This window comes from Anarrhichthys ocellatus, unplaced genomic scaffold (genome assembly GCF_004355925.1).
Source record: "Anarrhichthys ocellatus isolate YVR2014 unplaced genomic scaffold, GSC_Weel_1.0 scaffold12, whole genome shotgun sequence".
In the NCBI taxonomy this organism is placed as follows: domain Eukaryota; kingdom Metazoa; phylum Chordata; class Actinopteri; order Perciformes; family Anarhichadidae; genus Anarrhichthys; species Anarrhichthys ocellatus.
Genome location: NW_022280042.1, coordinates 7272932 through 7292323, shown reverse-complemented (window position 1 = coordinate 7292323; position 19392 = coordinate 7272932). Strand labels below are relative to the sequence as shown.

The following is a 19392-nucleotide window of genomic DNA, read 5'->3' as shown; positions in this document are numbered from 1 at the left end:
CAAACTGCACCCCACAATGCACCCAATAACCTTTTTCACACAGTGGCAACACACCAAATCAATCAAACCTCGTGTAAGGCCTCAAAGGGTGAAAGACTAAACCCTTATTTCCCAATCCCATGTCATGGCTAAATGCTGACAGAATAATAAAGAGTCTTTGTCTTTACATGTTTGAATGCTTACAGCGTGAACATTTCTGCACAGCACCTGCTGGAGACGTGCATCACTGCCGCCTCCCACAGGCTGCTCCTCACACTGCAACAACACTGAAGCCTGACGACTCGCTGGGGGAAAGAAAATAAGGCAGACGATTGCTCCTTACCTCATCTTGTCAAATAGATTTTGTGAAACACACGCAATGTGAGCCGGAGAGCATGCAAAGCACAGCGGTGACTCAAACAAGACGGTACGACAGACAAGTTTCACTGCAGCGGTTTTAATGGAAAAACTATCTGGGGCTTGCTTTGCAAAGCTAGGCTTAAGAGACTCCTAATCCACTCCTAGTGTTGCATGCAGTCAGTCATGTGAATGCATTTAGAGGGAATCCATGTCCTATGTGATTACATAGTATTGACACTAGTTTTATTTTGACCAATGACCATGGAACATGACTTACAGTCATGCTAGCAGCCCTTTGAGGGCTGTACTGGAATGTTCGTATGTCGATGATTAGTGGTTTAGCATGCTAATCTGCACTAAATACTAAAATATCAGATGGTTAATGGGAATGCCGTTCATTTTGCAAAGTATTGTGACTTAAAACCAAAGTACTGGACAAATTAAAAACAGGAGAAATGTGCATCTCATCGCATCGTCCACTTGGAGTTATGTGCTTGTTAGAGGATGGCTTTCCAAGGGCCATTGAAAAGTGGCCCCATTGCACTTTTAGAGTACGTAGTTGTAACTCTCTTCATCTTTGGGAAATGTGCCAATAGTTTTATCAGGGACTTAAAATCCAGGCTACTAATAATGGATGTAACTGTAGAATCTGGGTTAGACTGAAAGGCCTGAATGAAAGGCCTGCAGGTAATCTGGCCGACTACGACAGGTGCTCAATATTCTAACTAAGCAGTAATGAGAGAAACCAGCACACTGCTGTCACCTTTAATGTCATATTCTAGATAGGCCACTGGTTCTATTTCTACCTATCTCAGCCTACCTTTCACATGGAGGGATTCTCATGCAGCCAAAAAGAACGTGAATGTTTTCCACACTAAAATAAAATGGCTATTTTTAGAGAACTGGGTCAACTGGGTCAGAGGATTTATTCTTTTTTATGGTCACTGCCCAATTTCTGCAGACAAGTCTGGCTGCACTGCTGTGGCTAATCGTGTATATTAAAGACATGGTAACCATTACGAATAAGTGACACGGGGTTAAAGGGGCACTCCACCAATTTAACACAGTCTTCTGTAGCTCTGGGAGGGCTTTGTCAAAATAACCCCGATGATGTCATAAGGATAGGATGATGTCATCACGGCAGGGCTAGGCGATAACACAATATGGTCATTTATCGTGATGAAATCGCACATCGAGATATCGTGGTGCACAATGACATCATCTAAATTGATCATAACAAGCAACATTACTCGTGAACTCTGATGTGAGATATGCAAATTAGCAGATGTGATTATGCATTACAGTACTGCATGCTAATGATCACTGGTATGCCTTTTTAGCAAAAGCATACTTTCTATATATTTCATAAAAACAGGAAATTATACAACACATGTGACTTTGGATGTCAATTCAACTTCCCAAGAGACTTCAAAAATGTTTTCCCCTTGAGTTAATCCATATTTTTTTAGTTTCTTAAGATCTTTCTGGAGCACCACAACCCACGATGTATTTTAATGTGTTTCAGCTGGGAGCAGCGTTAGTTGTGTTTCACCAGAAGCGAAACTTTTTCTTTTCATTTGTATCTTATTAAAGTGCTCATGATCACACTCTTCTTAAACAAGACATTACACTGATGTAGTCCCCATCTGTAATATTGTTTCTTTACACAGAGATCTGTTGGAATCTGTGAAATGTAATGTCACTGTCTGCTAAAGCTTAGGCAGATTCTTACCATGAACCACAAGCAAAAGAAAACTCCAAACACTGAAGATCTTACAATAAGTTGAAATCTCCCTTCCACTCTCTCTTGAATCAACACTTCGGGCCTTGTTGCAGAAACAAAAACACGCAGCAGCTGTCAAATAAAAATGATGTGGCGCTCAAACAAGTACAGGCGTTTTTATTTTGTTTCCATGCCTGAGCCTGCAGGCTCTAAAGAACGATCGCAGCCTTGATTGTGGTGGAGACTGTGGCAACATGTCAAAACCATGTCATGAAGTAAGAATTTTGCATTACAGTGGTGCTGATTTGTGCTGTTTTCTATCTGTTTTAAGGGGGAAATGAAGGCTCACACACACACACACACACACACACGCCAGGCAGGCCATGGAAGCAAAAAGACAGCGGGTGTTTACGCCAGCGAAAAAGCGTATAAACGACAGAGTACGAGGTAGCCTAAATAAAGAAGACGTGGAAACCGCATGGCCAGAAAAGCCCTCAAATCAGCCATCAGCGGCCACGAACCCAGGTCCTGTATCATGACCCAGATGTAGGTCAGCAGTGCTGAAGCATCTGCAAATCTGCAGATTATCTCCGCCAGGGTTTTTTTTCAATGCCCTGATCAGACCAAATCCTCTAAAGAGGAGTTCACTCACAAGTGGAGCTGCTCATAGCTGTTTATGTCTCATAGACAAAAAGAGAGTGGACAAACAACCCGAAATACAAAAAGACAAAGACAGAATTTGAGTGTTTCTATAGTATGCATGCGTGTGTGTGCATGAAGAAATGAGCAAAGACACTCCTTCTGCAAGGCAGCGAGAGGGCAGAAAGAGGTGTAAAAAAACCCTGAGCAAGCATTTACCGCAGTTGGAAGTGGTTATTAAAACAGCGGGGGCTGTCTTTACGGCTCCACTGCTTGGCCTGCGCTTTGTTTACTAAGGTAGCTGAGCGAGGCGACCACGCCTGCAGTAACCGTGTGTGTGTGTGTGTGTGTGTGTAAGCGAGCATCCAACTTGCCCGATCTAGCCTCGGTCTTGAACCCTGATGATTTAGCACACATGCAGGTATTCATGATTAATGGGCCCTGTGGTGCTTTGGTGCGACGCCGGGTGAAAGAGGGCACGTTTTAAAAATAGCCAGGACACCTACCATCATCATCATCCATTATTTAATACAGCCCAGGGATCTGAGCTGACATCCATTATGCCACTCTACTCACTGTGGACTAAAACAGAATTAATAGGGCTAATACGACACCGATTAAAATGAAGACTAAATAATGGATTGTGCTCTACTATACCAGGAAAAGGAGTATGTTACTGTAGGGACTCTGTAAGACCTGCCTTTCAAATACTTCCTCCATTCTTTAGGATTACATTTACACAACCAGATAAGATCAAATTCACATTGCAGTCCAAGACCAGCCAACCTGCTGCTTGCTGGGTGAAATCTGAGCTGTTGTGGACATTCTTTCATGTCTAGTATACTATATATGTATATATATCCATGTCAAAATGGGCAGGGGAAAACAGCTGCGCCATAAGTACAAAGTCAAAAATAGAGGTCCAGAGAGGCACCATAGCAGGCACGTAATGGGACCCAGGTGCATGTCTGGTCGTCCGCTCAAAAAAGGTATTTTGTGATAACTTTAAGTGCAGATGTTTCGCCAATTCAGCCAGAACATCATGTACCGCTGCCGAAATGAGTTAAAGGGACACTTGTCATGGGTAGGTCCCCAACTCTGGAGGAGAATCAAAAGTAGGCCTTAAGTTAGAAAAGGTTTATCACTTTTTCGCGGATGGGAAGCTGGTGAGGGATAATGGGATTTCCGCATATTGATCACCGTTACGCAACAAGAGCACAGTCACTGGCTTAGTCGGGGTAAGTCCCTGAGGATGAGGACACTACATTTTAACGTAGAGGATGTCACGCCTACACAATAATAATATCATCATCCTCATCATAATAGACTAATGTTCAACTGAGTGCATCCTGACATACAGTCGAATAAAAACTGTCTTTGGCAATTTTTCCCTTAGTCATTACTGTTCCTGTCTGACCTATCTGGTTGCAAGGTGCACCTAGGGGGGGTCAGGTGACAGGATGAACTAAAGAAACGTGCAGGTGTGTGTGTGTCCCTTTAGAGCTGGAGGTGTACGTTTCAGTTACCTGGTAACCCCTTTGAGAAAGTAACAATAGACACCCTAGCACCAAGTGACAGCATAGCTATAGAAATGTCACCATTCTCAAAAGAATATAATAGGTGATACAACTTATAACTAAAGTTAAAAAGACCCCCATGCAAGCAGCTTCGTGCTGCCGTCTTATGTGAGTGCATTCCCCGCTCTTACCATCAACACTGACGTCCTGACAGCCTCGGAGACGCTCTGCCTCAGCTCCGCGGCGGTGCCCGGCTTGTTGAGCCCCCGGGTGAACTTCCTCGCCTCGGGTGGAGCAGAAGCCATGGCGCGGCCCCACCTTTCATCAGACGGCCAGGTTCGCTGAAGAGGAGCGGGACCACCGGTCGGGGTGCTGCTGTTCCAAGCGGCGACGCGAAGGTTCGGAGTCCCCTTCGCTCCGGGCGGTCTCGACGTGCGTAAAGGCGCACTGGTTTATCCTGCCATTACGGTACCCTTGATGTTAACATTTACGCGCTCACGTGTACAGGTGAAGCAGCAGTCCAGGAGGCCAGAGGATGACTGCCCTTGTCAACAGCCGACATCCGAAGCTCGCTGCGCTCTGTCCTGTCAGCGGAGGTCCCTCGCGCCAACTGGCACGCCCCCTTCCTCCGTGTAACAGCGTCTAGTAGGACAGCGCTGTAAACTAATTCATCCATCATTTATACTTTTATATAACATGACAGCATTATTTCAACACTGTGTCTGAGGGATACTCTCAGCTTGCCAGATATGCTAGTTAAATATAAATTGATAGGTAGAAAGTTAGGAATATTAGATTGCAATTCCCCTAATTTGAGCTGCACATAATACTATTTTGAGGTTATATAACTACAATCCCGCATACTGTTCCTCCGTAGGTACGGGCTAACGTTGCCACCTGCTGGAATAATTATTGTTTTGGCTATACAGTTTGGTGATTTAGGCCTTAAACTCTGTGTAAAGTTATGTGACCACACAGAGGCAGTAAAGTAACACTAATAGTTCAGTAACTATCGATGCATTCAGCAACAATCGGAAATAGTAACTTTAAGGAGGTCAAACGTTAAATTAAAGGGATACCCATGAGGAAAAAGTGCAACAACAATATCTACTGGTATATATTGTTGTTATACTTTTAAAATGTGTATTTATTATAGGACTATTGGCATGTTTTCACAAATAACTAGAAATGATGTAGCCTCTCTCTCAGAAAAATACCTGATATAATAGCGCACATATTGAAGCAGCATTTTTCCTGCATTCAGATTGCTTCACATTGCTTTAAAATGCAAGTTCAACCTGAGCCAAGCTTTACAGTGTTTACTACAGTAAAGTGAAAAACTCGGAGACTTGCATGGAGTACCTGAACGCAGCACGTGTTTTGGTGTTATATCCATAGTCTGCGGCACAGCGGCGCTGCATCACCCCGCCTCCTGCAGGACTGTCCTCCACCCCCAACCCACAGCAACCTGATACCGGAGACGAGCGGTCCAGACAAGCCTGCAAACGAGGCGTTCCCCCCGCCGCCCTGCCTGCCTGCCTGTCTGTCTGCACAGCGGAGCTCCAAAGCGTCAATGCCAAACGCCGCCGACTGCCTCGGGGAAGATCAGACCGAGATATAGCCGATCCCTCGTCCCATCGGCGGCCGGGATGGGTGTAATAATCTCCGTCTATCGCAAACCAGAGAAGCTCACTGTTTGCGCCGTTGACTTGTGATTTTTTTCCCCTCTCAGCGGAGATCGTGAAATGAGACGGGACGAACTAACTGGCTAGCTCTCAGGCTAACATCGGTTAGCGTCTATAGCAGTCAGCTTGTAACATAACCGAGCTAATTGGCTAAGGTTTACGCCAAATTCCTGCCTGTGGTGTCGAACGGGTTGACTGTTTTTTTAGTTGAGAATGGTCCGTGCTTACACAAATTAGTTGCACGACGGTTCTTTTTGCGATATTTACCTTCTTTGCCCAAGTTTTCTAGCACCAGACAGTCGCCCCCCCTCCAAGCAGCTAGCATGTTAGCTAGCAGATATGGACGTCGTTGGCTGGCTAGTTGTAAACGGCAGATCCGCCAAAAGCGTTAGATGCTCGGTGTGTCTGTCCGGTCTGTGCGGGACTCGATAACGGGACCAACTTTTTATCGGCAGTGAATGTTAGTTAGACGACCAAAACAACAACAACAACAGTTTTTTTTTTTGCCCCATATATATATATATATTAATGTGTCCCGTGCCTGAGAACTCAGTTCAAGTTATTGAGCTGACGTGAGGACAGCACGGTGGTATCTACTGAACAAGAGCACCAGAGAAGGAGAAGAAGGAGCTCCACCTGAGAGACCAAAGTCGACTGTAAGCTGTCATGGCTGTGGGCCGAATCACGATGAAATCACTCGCTAAATTTGGGTTTTGCCTGACGATTCTCCTGACATCTGTGGCTGGTAAGTGGCTTATTAGGGAATTGATTTTTGTTTTTTTGTAAAGAGGTAAATGTGCTTCTCATGAATATTTGATGCCTTCATTTTGGGCTGCTGCCTGTATTTGTAGCTTGAATAATGTGTACTTGAGCCTCTATTCAAATTATCATATTTTGACTAGGGCAATTACATTTGTGGCATAATTTTTGTATTGGTCATGCAGATTGTCCTCAGTATACATTCCTCCTAAATCACCATATGTGTCTGTCTGTCCCTACTGTCCTCTCCATCTTAGAGTGAACCTTCTTAGATATCTGCCCTGGCTCTTTTTTTTTTTTCTCTCCTCCTAATCATTCTGTGTACAAAGGCCTGGAAAAACACTGCCGAAACATACCGCAGTCCCCGTCTGCCAAGTTGTGCCCCTGTTTAAGACTTTTGGGCTGAAGCCAGGCTTCTGTGAGACCTTGAGCATGATAAGATAGGAGCCCGGCCTGCACAGAGATGGAGGAACAGTTCATGTGAGAGATAGGAGGGAGTATGTGGAATGTGTGGGAAGACAGGGGAGGTATTTTACAAGATGGGTAATTTAGGTGATGGAAGTTCAACATGGTGCTTAGGCTTTGGCAGTGTGTGTGTGTTTGAAAATAGGTCGTGTTGCAGCCCGGGTTTGCTCGTCTGGTGTTGGGTGCGTGGGTGTGAATGTGTGTACAAACAGCTTCTTAATAATATATTGTGTGTGTGTGTGTTGTTGTTGTTGTTGTTGTGGCTCCCCCATCCATTCATAGACTGTGTATTATCAGAAGCCCAGAGTAATTATGGTTGTAGCGGGAAATATGTAAGTGTGGCTCAGAATTTGAATGAACGGTTACTGTGTTTGCTGTTGAAATAGGGAAGAGACTCTATTTGCATCTAACAGACAAGTGTCTTTCCACTTAAATACAATGCCGAGCGAGGACTGTAATTGTTAAAAGTTCCAATGTCCAGAAAATATTTTTCTACCCTCTGATTTATGAGCTCACACATGGAAGAAACACAGGAGAAAAGAGCCTGCTGCTTCTCATTTAATATGTAGAAATAGTGGGGTGGATGAGTAGGGCGAAGGAAGTGGGGTGATTCAGCGGATGGAGCGGGACATGATGTTTTTACTGAGAAGATGAGTTACCAGGTTGTGACGTAGGATCAGTGGGGGGGACGACGACGACAGAGTGCAATTATTTTCAATCCAAATCGTAACATTCAGCAAACCTTTTTTTTGAGGCATGCTAATTAGTAATACTCCCCCCCCCCCCCCCCCCCCCTACAAGAGCGACGCAACGATTACCGGCAGAGGATTGACTCGTTCGCTCAACAATCGGTGCGAGGACGATTGATGGATACTCGTGTGCATGCGTGCCATGTAAACAGACAATAAATTAGAATCGTTGCACTGTGCAAAACTAATTAGGGCGACAGCTTTTCCCTCCGAGTCTGAGCTCCCAACATTGTTTGGACTCCCATCGTCCCGCCTTTCACCTGTTTCTCAAATCGATATTCATTTCCCTTTCACGCTTTTAAATCGTTTGCATCCAGAGCAGACGCTCACCTGCGGCGTGACCTGCAGGTGTTTTTAAGTAGTGGCATTCAGTTCCTGACAGCCCACATTGAGGGCACTGTTGTCCCATTTTTTTTTTTTTTTGAGGGGGTCCAAAGAGGATTAGAGCAGAAGCATTATACCGGGAGCACAAAACCAGGACTGCTCCTTTGCTCCGCCTGTCCAAGCTGTGAGGCTGTGTGTCCTTGGCACCAAACTGTGGCGTTGACAGGCCCACTGTTCCACCGACCGGGCCGCTTCTCTCCGGCCTCGCCGGGGGCCGCGGCGGGCTCTGCGGTCACATCAGCGGAAAGTGAAGTTATTAGCTTGAGTTTAATTTGGTAAACCAGATACAGACTATTGTCAGAACTGGCATTTAATCTGTGAGTTGAATGGCAAGGATGAAGAGGACTGAGATGAGGATGAGTCCGAATAGCTGAAATGCCAAGAACAATACACGCTCAGGAATTTGCCTTGGAGACATTTTAAAAGCAGGAAACGGAAGAGCTGAAATCTCCTTCATGTATTATGGGCTGCAACACTGATTGTACTCGACATGGTACATTTATACAAACCGTAGACTGTAAGAAAGCAGCACAGTAATCGGAGGTGTGCGCGTTTCAATTAACAGCATTGATTTAGTCCAAAGCCCAGGGGCCCTCTCCACCCAGCAGCATCACCTTTAGCTCTCAAGCTAGTCCGCTGCGTGGGCATTATGGTCTGTTCTGAATGTGGACGAAGCACCGTGCTGGAGGTAAACACAGGGACGGTAAATAGGTGGAAGTAGCTCGTAAAATGTTCAAATCAGTTGTAAAGGCAACCGGTGCGTAGAAGCGAAAATAGCGGTAATACAATGATGTGTAATGCAATTTAGACAGGAAATCAAGGAAGGAGCTGTTGCAGACGGCAAAGGATATAAAAGCACTGCACCCACTTTGGCTCGGCTATATGTTGCACTCTGTCCACATCTTTTCTTCATGAGATAAAATGACACTAACTGCAGCTAGAAACAGACCAACCAATGTTGGAAATGGGAGGGGAAGAAGAGAGGCACTTGGTCTCTAATACAGCGAGCCTTGTACTCTATTAGATGAAAAAAAAAAAAAAATCAATGTCCGTCTCTCTTAGTACCTCGGTTTGAGCTGTGAGCAGAGGCAAAAAAGCAACGCGGGATACAATAGGACAGTGTTCAGCCGGGCCTTCTGCTTTGGCAAAACGGAGAAATTAGTGGATGTTTTAGAAAACAAAAGGTGCAGCCTTGAGATGGTAACTCGGAGTGACAGCCTATGATTAACACGAACGCGTTTTTTCCTTAACCGGCAGAGACAATAAGTCTGGAACGTGCAAAAAATGTTGCTCAGAGTATGGATGAGCTGTTTTGGTTGTTTTTTTTCTTTGTTAATGTATTTTCATGGTAAGACGCTTTATAACAGGGCAATGCTTTAAGGTGTTATTATCTCTTTAATCATTAATAATGCTTTAATCATGTTACTCTGTGACAGCTGTGATTTTATTTGTTACTTGTGCTATTAGGCCTATAATACTCCAATATTATTCCAACTGAAACATGATGGGGCTAAGCTGGTGTGTCTTTGTATTTAACCATTGTGTTGTTGCTTAAAGTGCTTCCCTGTGTTATTTGCAGCCTGTTGTGTCACTCTGTTATATTATAGGATGCCTGGAATCAACAGCAGCCAGACAGACGGGGGGGGGGTGAGCCGTTCATTCAGGGTGCTTCAACATATTATGCAGCAGGATAAAGAGTCTGAATTTCTAGAGTGAATAACAGATACTAGGTGATACTTAGTTTTAGGGGTCAACATTTTTTTTCTATAGGTACTGGTAGGGCTCGAGATTAACAATCTCTAAAATCCGGATGGGCTGTTTCTTCCCTGAACAACGAGTCGGTGTCGAAATCGGCAGGAGGAAAGCTAGTCAACGTTAGCTTTTAGCAGCCAGTGGACAGCACGGTCCTGCGGAGCTATCGCTAACGGAAATGTATTGAGTTTCATTATACGGCTCTCTCTATTCTGAAGCATTAGTATTTTTTTTTTTTTAGACAATAGGAGGTGTTAGCTCACAGCACCTGTCTGCTCTCACAGAACAGGTGAAGCCCCGTCATACCAGACAACCGCAGGCTGCAGCTTGTCAAGCTAGTATGTAGCAGCGGCTGTTCATTTAGTCAACGAGGAAGAGACGTTGTCACAAACAAAGACCAAATTGAGACGCAGCCCGAAACCAAACTTTTGCTTGCTCATAAATAATCTGAGATTATGACCCCCCCCTGTGGTGTGATGGTAAACACCACCTCGCTCTGTCATCTGTGTTTTCATCACATATTCGGGAAAGTTAAGGTATAAAAGGAGGGGAGGGTATATATTTGGTATAAATGCATCATGGTCAATAATGGAGGCCTCTAAGCTTTGAGGGGCAGTGTAAACCCCAGGATTAGCATAACTGTACCAGACTCAGACAGACCCAGACTGAGTGGTGGTGTTTTTGAGGGGAAGGGGGGGTCCCGTGGCAACAGATGGGACAGATTAAAGCCCACTCAGCCCCCCCCCCCCCCATCTTTAAACTCAACCGGGAGACTTGGAAAATTGGGGATGTCAGCAAAGACTACCAAAAGCTGTCCATCCGACCTCAGCAACAAGCGCGCACCCAAACACTAGCAGCAGGTACGATTAGGGCCGCCACGTGCCTCTGACGGCCGCCACGTGCGTGCCGCTTTGCACGACGATATTTAAGGCTGGTTGGCAAAAGTAAACGTCTCTACGCGGCAACGTGGTGCCAGTTCTCCCCCATCACAAGAGAGCACGGCTCGTTCGGTGGCTGTGGACAGTGCACACGTGTCTGCAGGGGAGACGGCGTGTGCACTGAGCACGTTTCATCCCCCCCCGTGTTCCTGCCTCCACTCTTGGACGTGAACTCGGAACCCGTCGCGGGGAGAGAAAACACTCGGTGGCTTTTAATCAAGTCTCGGACCGCCGTGTCTCGCGTCTCTCCGATGGGCCTTGGCAGCGAGGAAGGAGAGAGCCAGATTAGATCGCTGTTGTTTTTTAGCAGCGAGGGCTGAGGGGAAGACTGGGGTGGGAGGGTGCACCCAAGGCCAATTGGGGGAGGAGGTTTACAGGGGGGGGGAGATTAGCAAATAACTGGGCCATGGGTAAACACTCAGCAGTGCCCGCCATCATCCAATGAACAGGCTCGGAGCAGAAAACTACTCCGAAGCCTTTTGATATGACTACCCTCTCTCCCCCCTCTCTGTCCCTCTCTCATCTGCCTCGCTCCACTGGCCTTGCCTGCATACTCTGACCCACAATCCAAAATCCTGCAGCGGAAGCCAAGATCGCACAGCGAGCTCCGCTGAGCAGAACCAGGGACGGAGGGCCCGCCACGGCCAATCGGAGATAAACGCAAGAGATTGGCATCCAACCAGAAACGCTCGCAAGAAATACAGAATTTTTTTAGTCGAATGGCCAACGAGCGGAGTGGCAGACAAACCAATGAAACGTGACTACAGGAGTGCTGCCGTGGCTCAGACTGCAAATGAGCAAGGCCCGGTTGTGACTGCCTATATCTATCTTATATTGCTGTGAAAACATCAAACAAGTTTCTCCCCAAAAACTACATTTTACAAGATTACATTTGAACACATCATGACAACACGTTACCTGCTAGTTAGTCATCAATCTGAATAGAGCCTGAACGCATCATAATGTAATTCGACGGCAGCCTTGTGCTGCTTACCGGCTGCTAACAGCTAGCTGGTTAACTAGCTCTCCATCTGCGGACACAGATTTGTTGCTAGCAATGTAGCATTGTCAGGAAAATAAAATAAATATATTTGTTTAAAGATCCGGGGGAAATGGTAATTAAAGAAGCAGCCTGTGCACACTGAGGCAATGAACCAATTAGCTATTATCATCAGGGTACGTGATTTACATAATTAGTTGTGTTTATACGGAGGCATTGCTTTGTATTAATACAACAAAAATGTATGAAAATCAACCTTTTGTCCTCGTGGCAATGAAGGGAAAAAACATCAATCACATTTGAATGAAAACCCAAAATCAATTTCTAGCTAGAACTCAAGACGATAAGCTTTTTATCTGCGGTTTCAGTTTTCTTCATGCCCAAGAGCCTCTCGTAGACCAAGTATCATTACGGGGTTTTTCATTTCATAGCCTTGAATTGTAGTAAAAGTATTAATAATTCATGTCGGCATACAGTATCTAGCCAGCTTTGGGAGAAAGACGGGAGGTACTTCTGTTCTGTTCTCCGATCCTGGCGTGCAAGGTCAGTCCGTGTGTCTTGCTGTCTTTGGGTGTTGTCTCCGGCTCTGCACTTCCTCCAATTGTTCCTTTATGTTCCTCACCTCCACAGCCCCTCTCTCCTCCACTTCTGGGTCTGGATAATTAAAAAGGAAGCGTGTAGCTGAGGTAGAAGGTAGAAACGCTCATTGTTGAGGCTTCTACAAGAGATTGAGTGTCACAGTCGAGGAAAGTGCATAGTCCCTCTTAACCACAATTTGAAAACCCAGATAATATTGTTAAAGCCTTTGACTTTGCTGTAAACAATCCTCACACATATTTTTTTTCATTGCCTTTGTGAGAACATGTGCAGTACGAGATAAGACGTATGATAATTGTTTATTGCATGCATTGTCTGCCCCGTTGGGAATCTAACCCTGGCGGTGCCGTCGTCAGTTTCCTCGTCAAAAAAACAGAAAATTCCTCCTTATACTTAACCTGTAGTTTTGAACTCTCTTCCCACTCTGCATGCACACAGCGCACTCCCCTCTGGAGGCAAAGTCAGTCCCACTGAACAGTAGGCAGCAAAGGCCCGCAGGTCGAGGGCAGCCGAGGCCCACAGTAGGCCCGGGGTTGATAGCTTTATCGGAGGAGGGAAGCTGGCGCCGTGCCCGGCCGAGCCACCGCTCCATCGCGTCACCCTCTGCCCACACAGGCTAGCTTGACCTTCGGCAGGGCACAGTCACCCTCCTCCCTCCACAACACCCCCACCACCACCAGCCCCCCCCCCTTTCCGGATGAAGGAAAGGGAGGAACTGGGAGTGAGGGAAACAAACTTTCACGTTGTGTTTCCCTTATCTGAAATGACCCGAAACACAGGCTGCGTACATAAACACACAGTCTGACATTGGCTCAACATCCATCTCTCATTTCTTTTTCATTGTGTTCACGGTCGTCTTGCTGTTTTTGATTATATTTTCTATAAGGCTGGTTTCGAGTCTTCGGGTTACTTCTTTTTCTCCGAGCGTCTGCGTGTTTGCATAATGTATTTCTATTGATGATCCTTCCCTGTAAAGACTGCTGCCTCTCACAAAGCCAGACGGCCGTTCTTTAGTTGTGAATTCTCCTTTCAGACTTCTTATAGGAAGATGCTGTGTGATTAGAAATGAAGGTTTCAGTGCAATGAGAATCGACAAAGAGATGCGATGACATGGCATGAATTAATGAAGCTGTTGAGTCGCCTTTATCTTTCTCCTTACCACACTTGCTCATTAACACAAACTGCCTTTTTGGAATTTGAACGCGCTTGTCATCCAACTATTTCATTCGCTTTGTCGCAACCCAGCAGAGCTCGGCTGTGTTTCGCTCGAAATTTCTGTCCCACTTAGCTCCAACTGCTCTTGTCTCCCCACAGCGGCGCAGGGCGAGGAGAGGGAGTGCGCCTTCACCGACCAGCAGCAGCAGTGGGAGGTGGATCGAGTGGCGGGGGGCGAAGGCCGCGTCTCCCCGGAGAACACCACCATCCGATGTGTCAAGGGCAGCCACTGCTTCGGCCTGTGGGAGAAAAGTCTTCCCGGCGAAGTGCGGCTGGTCAAACAAGGTACGACTAGAGGTTTAAAATGCTAGTTTTCTTTCACACTTCTATTGGGGTTTTTAGAGAATCATAACCCGTCACCTCTCTCTCTGCCAGGCTGCTGGACTCACCTGGGCGACCACCAGGGCTGCCGAGACGACCGCTGCGTGGTGACCAACTTCCCGCCACAGATCCAGAACGGGACGTACCACTTCTGCTGCTGCGGCAGCGACATGTGCAACGTCAACTTCACAGAGGACTTCCCACCGCCCAGTCCGACCACGGCACAAACCCCCTGTAAGATCATTCACGCACACCTGCAACAATGAACCCAATCCAATGGTTTTTATGACCGATGGTCAGCTAACCGACAAAAGTCAGCTTCTCGGTCCGAAACCAAGACAGCGTTCCGGCGCAAATCTATTCAGAACTTTTATTGAAGCGCTGCAACTGTTCGCAAGTTTGCATCGCTGCCAGATGTGAAGGCGAGTATTCCGCATTTCCGTGTCTTTTATTTGTTCCGCCTCCCGTCGTGTGAAGGCCTTCGCGCTGTTCTTTTTATGCGGATGAATTGACTCAGGGGTCAATCTTCAGAGAGGCAGTCATGTCTTACACAATCGGGCGAAGGGGAAAAGAATGAAGGAAATATGACTAATTCGGAGACGAATGGGAGAAACACGAATCTAGCCCCACACGGTCCTGAAACACCTACTCCTACTCTCTCTCTCTCTCTCTCCCTCGTCCTCCTCTTCCTCCCCCTCTGCTCCGTCATACAGCCCTCACGGCTCAGTAAGGTGTCGAACAAAGCGAACACATGTATTGTTACTTGTTTAGCTGTGAATGAAAGCAATGTGTGTGTCAGGATGAGGGGGCGGGTTGATGGCGGCGGCTCATCCTCTCTCCTGCCCACACATAAACACAAACGCACGCTCTCCCCCGTCTGTCGTCTCTCCACATTCCTCGGATTACACGCCGTCTGCGGGCGTGTCCCCGCCGATGACGAGACAACGGCAGCAGGAATTCGAGGAAAAAATGTAACATTTAGCGTCGGAAGACTGTTTGATTGATTGCTTTCGTGTTGTAACTTTAAATCCGGTCTTTGTTTCTGCTCTGTTATCTCCTGACATGTCTGGGCAGATTCGTGCCAGTTTTATTAGAAGTAGTGATCGTAAGCCAAGAAGCTCGGATGACGTCGCTCGGGGCTGGAGGGTGTGAGAAGTAGGAGATGTTTTACCTCAGTAAAAGTGGCGAGTAAGCAAGTCCAGTGTTCATGTCAAAATATACTTAAAATACAGAATATGTTATGTAATCAGATTATAATTATTATTGTATTACTTTTATGTTGCAGCTGAGTTCATTTGAGCTACTTTACACACTGTAATCTATAATAATAATGGGGTAAAAAGTACAATTTATATAAGATAGTTGTCTCTATTTTGTCCATTTTTTTTTTTTTTTTTTTTTAACGTTTTAAACTGAAATTCTGGACACATCTCACACATTGCACCTTTTTAAAATGTTGTAGATTTGAAAGCGATTCTTTGGGCCAACCCCCACGCATTCGTGTGCGAGACACGTGTGCGTGCTCATGCTGCCGCGTCAGCCGGAGCCGCCCTCAGGCTCTCCGAGTCATCAATTATTGATAAAGCGGGTGTCAGCGCGTGTGTCGACGGCTGTAATGGATGCAGAGTGTGTTTCTGCAGCAGACTAGCGGCATGTTTAGGTTGTTGTGGTGCTTATGGTCCGATGCAGCTTGCACACGCTCGCGTACCCGAGACATTTAAACGTTTGTGTGCATGTCGGCCTGCGTTTGGGAAGGAAAAACAAAAGAACTTGAAAACATATTGTGTGCACACCTTCCAGTCTGTTGCACTGGATTGCATCTATTGTACAGGTGCACCTAATAAACTGGTCACTCAGCTGTTGCACACGGCCCTCCTCACTAATCAAAGGTTCCCACACACAGGTGTTACACTTTAATGTGTACTTTCTGTTGTTGATGTGTGTGTGTGTCCCCCCCCCCTCTCTCCTTGTAGACCCCCGCCCACTGCGCCATGAAGAGACAATAATCATCGCCCTGGCAACCGTCTCCGTGCTGGCCGTGGTTGCCGTAGCAGCCTTCTTCGCTTACCGCATGATGCGCAGTGAGTTACCATGGGAACCATTCAAGGCTATTTAAATGCTTGTTTGGAGAATTTTAATACGTTTTATAAAAATGAATCGGAGATGATCTCTTCTTTGAATGCGTCCCCATGTTTTTTACATTTCCTGAACTGTGTGTGTGTGTGTGTTAACAGGAGATGGTAAGCAAGGCCTTCACAACCTGAATATGATGGAGGCCGCCGGCTCCGAGAGCTCTCTGGATCTAGACAATCTCAAACTGCTGGAGGTACGCGCCCAGATGGTGTTCTCTGTTCGCCTCTCTACCTCCATCTTTGTGTCTAGTCAGGCTCCAACGTTACAGCTCCATGCTGGCATGTGGTTGTTCTTAGTGACAGTGGTGGGGATGTGTAACTGGTGAGGGTGACTCGCCACATTTAATACCCAAAAATCCTGGCCTTTCTACTCCCCCCGTTTTGAGAAGATGCAAGCTTGTATCATTGGGTCAGATATGTTATTCTCACTGGCTTCAGTGTGTGTGTGTGTGTGTGTGCGTGTGCGTGTGCGTGCGTGTGTGAAAACAAGATTTAGAAAGAGAAACCAAAGGCATAGAGGCTAAAATGCACCCAAAATACACAGAGGTCTACGGTTACGTTTTGTCGTTTCCAATGTGACCTTTTATCATCCGATCACGGCAGGACGCATTCAGGGCGCACAAAAATAGGATTTTGTTTGTTTTTTTTAGGCTTATACTGACACAGGATCCTGACAACCTGATATGGGAGAGCTCATATTGTGATAGGAAGTCAATGGAGTCTGGATGATATTCAGACACAATGACACAAGCAGGGCGAAGGGATTAAAAGGCGAGCGGAGGAACGAACGCAGGAGACGGAGCGATGACAGATGTAACTTTAAAAGAACAATTTAACTTTTCTCAGAATATCATGATTTCTTCATTTGAAACACACATTCCCAAAAGGAACACGAGGCAATTTCAATGCTGCTCACAAGCTTATTCGGCTGGTGGAAGCTTCCAGTAATGAAGTAATCATTACTGGTGGTTGGGTAAAAAAACAACAACATAGACTTTCACCCAGGAAACCGCCGTTCTTGTCCCGTGGGAAACCGAGTCAAAGTTGACTTATTTAGTAGACTTCTGGTAAACCTACGTTACTGTCCAAACCAGAACCAAAGACTGAGAGCTCTGTCTCAAGCAGGTTTCAAGTCTCTGCAAGTTTGTTATCCAACTGGGGAAAAAAGGTGAAATCAGTGCCAGACAAGAAGGCAGAAAAAGAAAACTGATAGCAATCTAAAACTGTATGGTAATATTAACCATACAGCCTTTCTGGTATGAAGTGTCTTCAATGTGACAAAAGACAGCGATCAGTGCTGAACGTTCTGATCCGGAGATGTTTGTTTTCTCTTCTCTCTCTTTCGACATCTATTCAGTGGATTTCAGAGCCGAGAGAGAGAGCGCGCTATCTTTTCAGGCAGGAGTTGAATTCAGAGCGCTGTCCTTGTGCCTTATCAAATGCAGGCGCTCGTTCTTTCACGGCAAACTCATTGTAGGGGGGGGGGGGGGGGTCTTACTCAAAGACAAAATATTCTCCTGCTTTTACAGCATACTTTATAGCCAGAGATAAATAAGTTTAATCCTTTCTCAGGCAGAACGTTTAGACCTCAATGCCACAGTGTGTTCCTGCTAATTCAGGGCACTAATTAGGAGATTTGGAACTGACTTGAGGCCATTTCTAACAGTTTGACCCCGCTGTTGGCCTTTAACTTTGTTTTTTACAATCTGCCTTCTGTCTGCTTGTCTGTCTTTATCTGCGCGGCTGCTCCTCGGGCGTTTCTTTTTTTTCTTTTTCTTTTTTGCTGCTTTGTATTTGTCATCCAATCTTTCTGTAAACAGCACAAACAAAACAATTACTTCATTCACAGTTTCTTTTTGTTCGACAAGAGAGAAATAAAGATCCATAAATACATATCCCCACCAGCTGATCGGGCGCGGTAGATACGGCGCCGTCTACGGCGGCTCTCTGGACGAACGGCCCGTGGCCGTGAAGGTATTCACCGCAGCCAACCGCCAGAACTTCCTCAACGAGTGCTCCATCTACCGGCTGCCGCTGCTGGAGCACGACAACATCGCCCGCTTTGTGGCCGCCGACGAGCGGACGGGCCCAGAGGGACGCACAGAGTACCTGCTGGTCATGGAATACTACCCACATGTGAGTAGTGTTTGGGGGGGGGTCTAGTGTGTGTGTGTGTGTTCAACATCAAGACAGGAACGCCAGGAAATCCACCATAAATAACCCAATAAATTTGCTGTCCAAATGAAGCATCATAATGACAAGTCAGCTGACCCCCAGTCAGCCTATGAACGGAGCCTATTGTGCATCGCGACCATTGCGCTAATGCGCATTGTCATGGAAACGCGGTGCAGGCCAGGACAGGAGACCGAGACGCATAATGCATCCAAATAAATGATAATCTCATTAAAACAAACCGATTTAATGTGATTTTCTTCAGCAGCGGATGTGGGCATTGCCTTTGTGATTGATTGTTGAGAGGAAAGGTGTGTGTGTGTGTGTGTGTGTGTGCGCGTTTGTGCGTCAGGGCTGATCATGGATTCATCATGGCTGACGGAGATGATTGAGGAAGGAAATGAATCATGTACAGAATCCTGTCTGGTGTCTCGATATTCCTCATAAAACGTCGTGTTTACACCGGATTCTTTAATCAGAATTCCTTTCCGCTTGCAAATATCTCATGGCTCTGCAAGGCCGTTATTGGGTGGTGATAAAATATTCTTAAATTCAGTTTTGTTGTGAATCTCCAAGGGGAGGTGAGAGCACAAGGTTGGCCTTCTCGAACGTTCTAGTGATATTTTTCTCTCAGGCCTCCACGGTGGACGGAAACGGGGAGTCCAAAAACGGGAATAAAGTCTTGACAATTTAACCCTCTGAACCTCGAGCAGTTCCGGGACATTTTTTCTTATCTGTTTTTTTCCTCTTATCTCCCCCCCCCCAGGGCTCTCTGAGTCGCTACCTGGGCGTCCAGACCAACGACTGGGTCAACAGCTGCCGGCTCGCTCACTCAGTCACCCGCGGCCTGGCTTACCTGCACACGGAGCTCTTCAAAGGAGGTGAGCTGGAGGCCACACACACACACACACCTCAAAGTTAATTACATAACTGCTCACAGTTTACTCAAGCTCCCAGGCTGTTACTGAAACACATCCGAAGAATCGTGGTGGAAAACGGGAAAGC

The 19392-nt window shown here is 46.3% G+C and overlaps 2 protein-coding genes across 4 annotated transcripts in view; one reads left to right on the top strand and one right to left on the bottom strand.

Annotated features, from left to right (window-relative positions):
- Positions 1–6372, bottom strand: part of dock9b (dedicator of cytokinesis 9b) — a 41376-nt gene extending 35004 nt beyond the window's left edge. For all 3 annotated transcript variants that reach the window (XM_031851658.1, XM_031851660.1, XM_031851664.1), the window contains exon 1: positions 4410–6372. In XM_031851658.1, the coding sequence (XP_031707518.1) occupies positions 4410–4523 (114 nt within the window). In that variant the 5' untranslated portion in view covers positions 4524–6372. The remainder of the gene's footprint in view (positions 1–4409) is intronic.
- The window catches only part of LOC116385906 (bone morphogenetic protein receptor type-2), a 19384-nt gene continuing 5637 nt past the window's right edge, over positions 5646–19392 (top strand). The window contains exons 1-7 of the mRNA XM_031851670.1: positions 5646–6648; positions 13862–14047; positions 14138–14317; positions 16057–16164; positions 16318–16409; positions 18121–18351; positions 19154–19268. Coding sequence (XP_031707530.1) covers positions 6570–6648; positions 13862–14047; positions 14138–14317; positions 16057–16164; positions 16318–16409; positions 18121–18351; positions 19154–19268 — 991 coding nt within the window. The 5' untranslated portion in view covers positions 5646–6569. The remainder of the gene's footprint in view (positions 6649–13861; positions 14048–14137; positions 14318–16056; positions 16165–16317; positions 16410–18120; positions 18352–19153; positions 19269–19392) is intronic.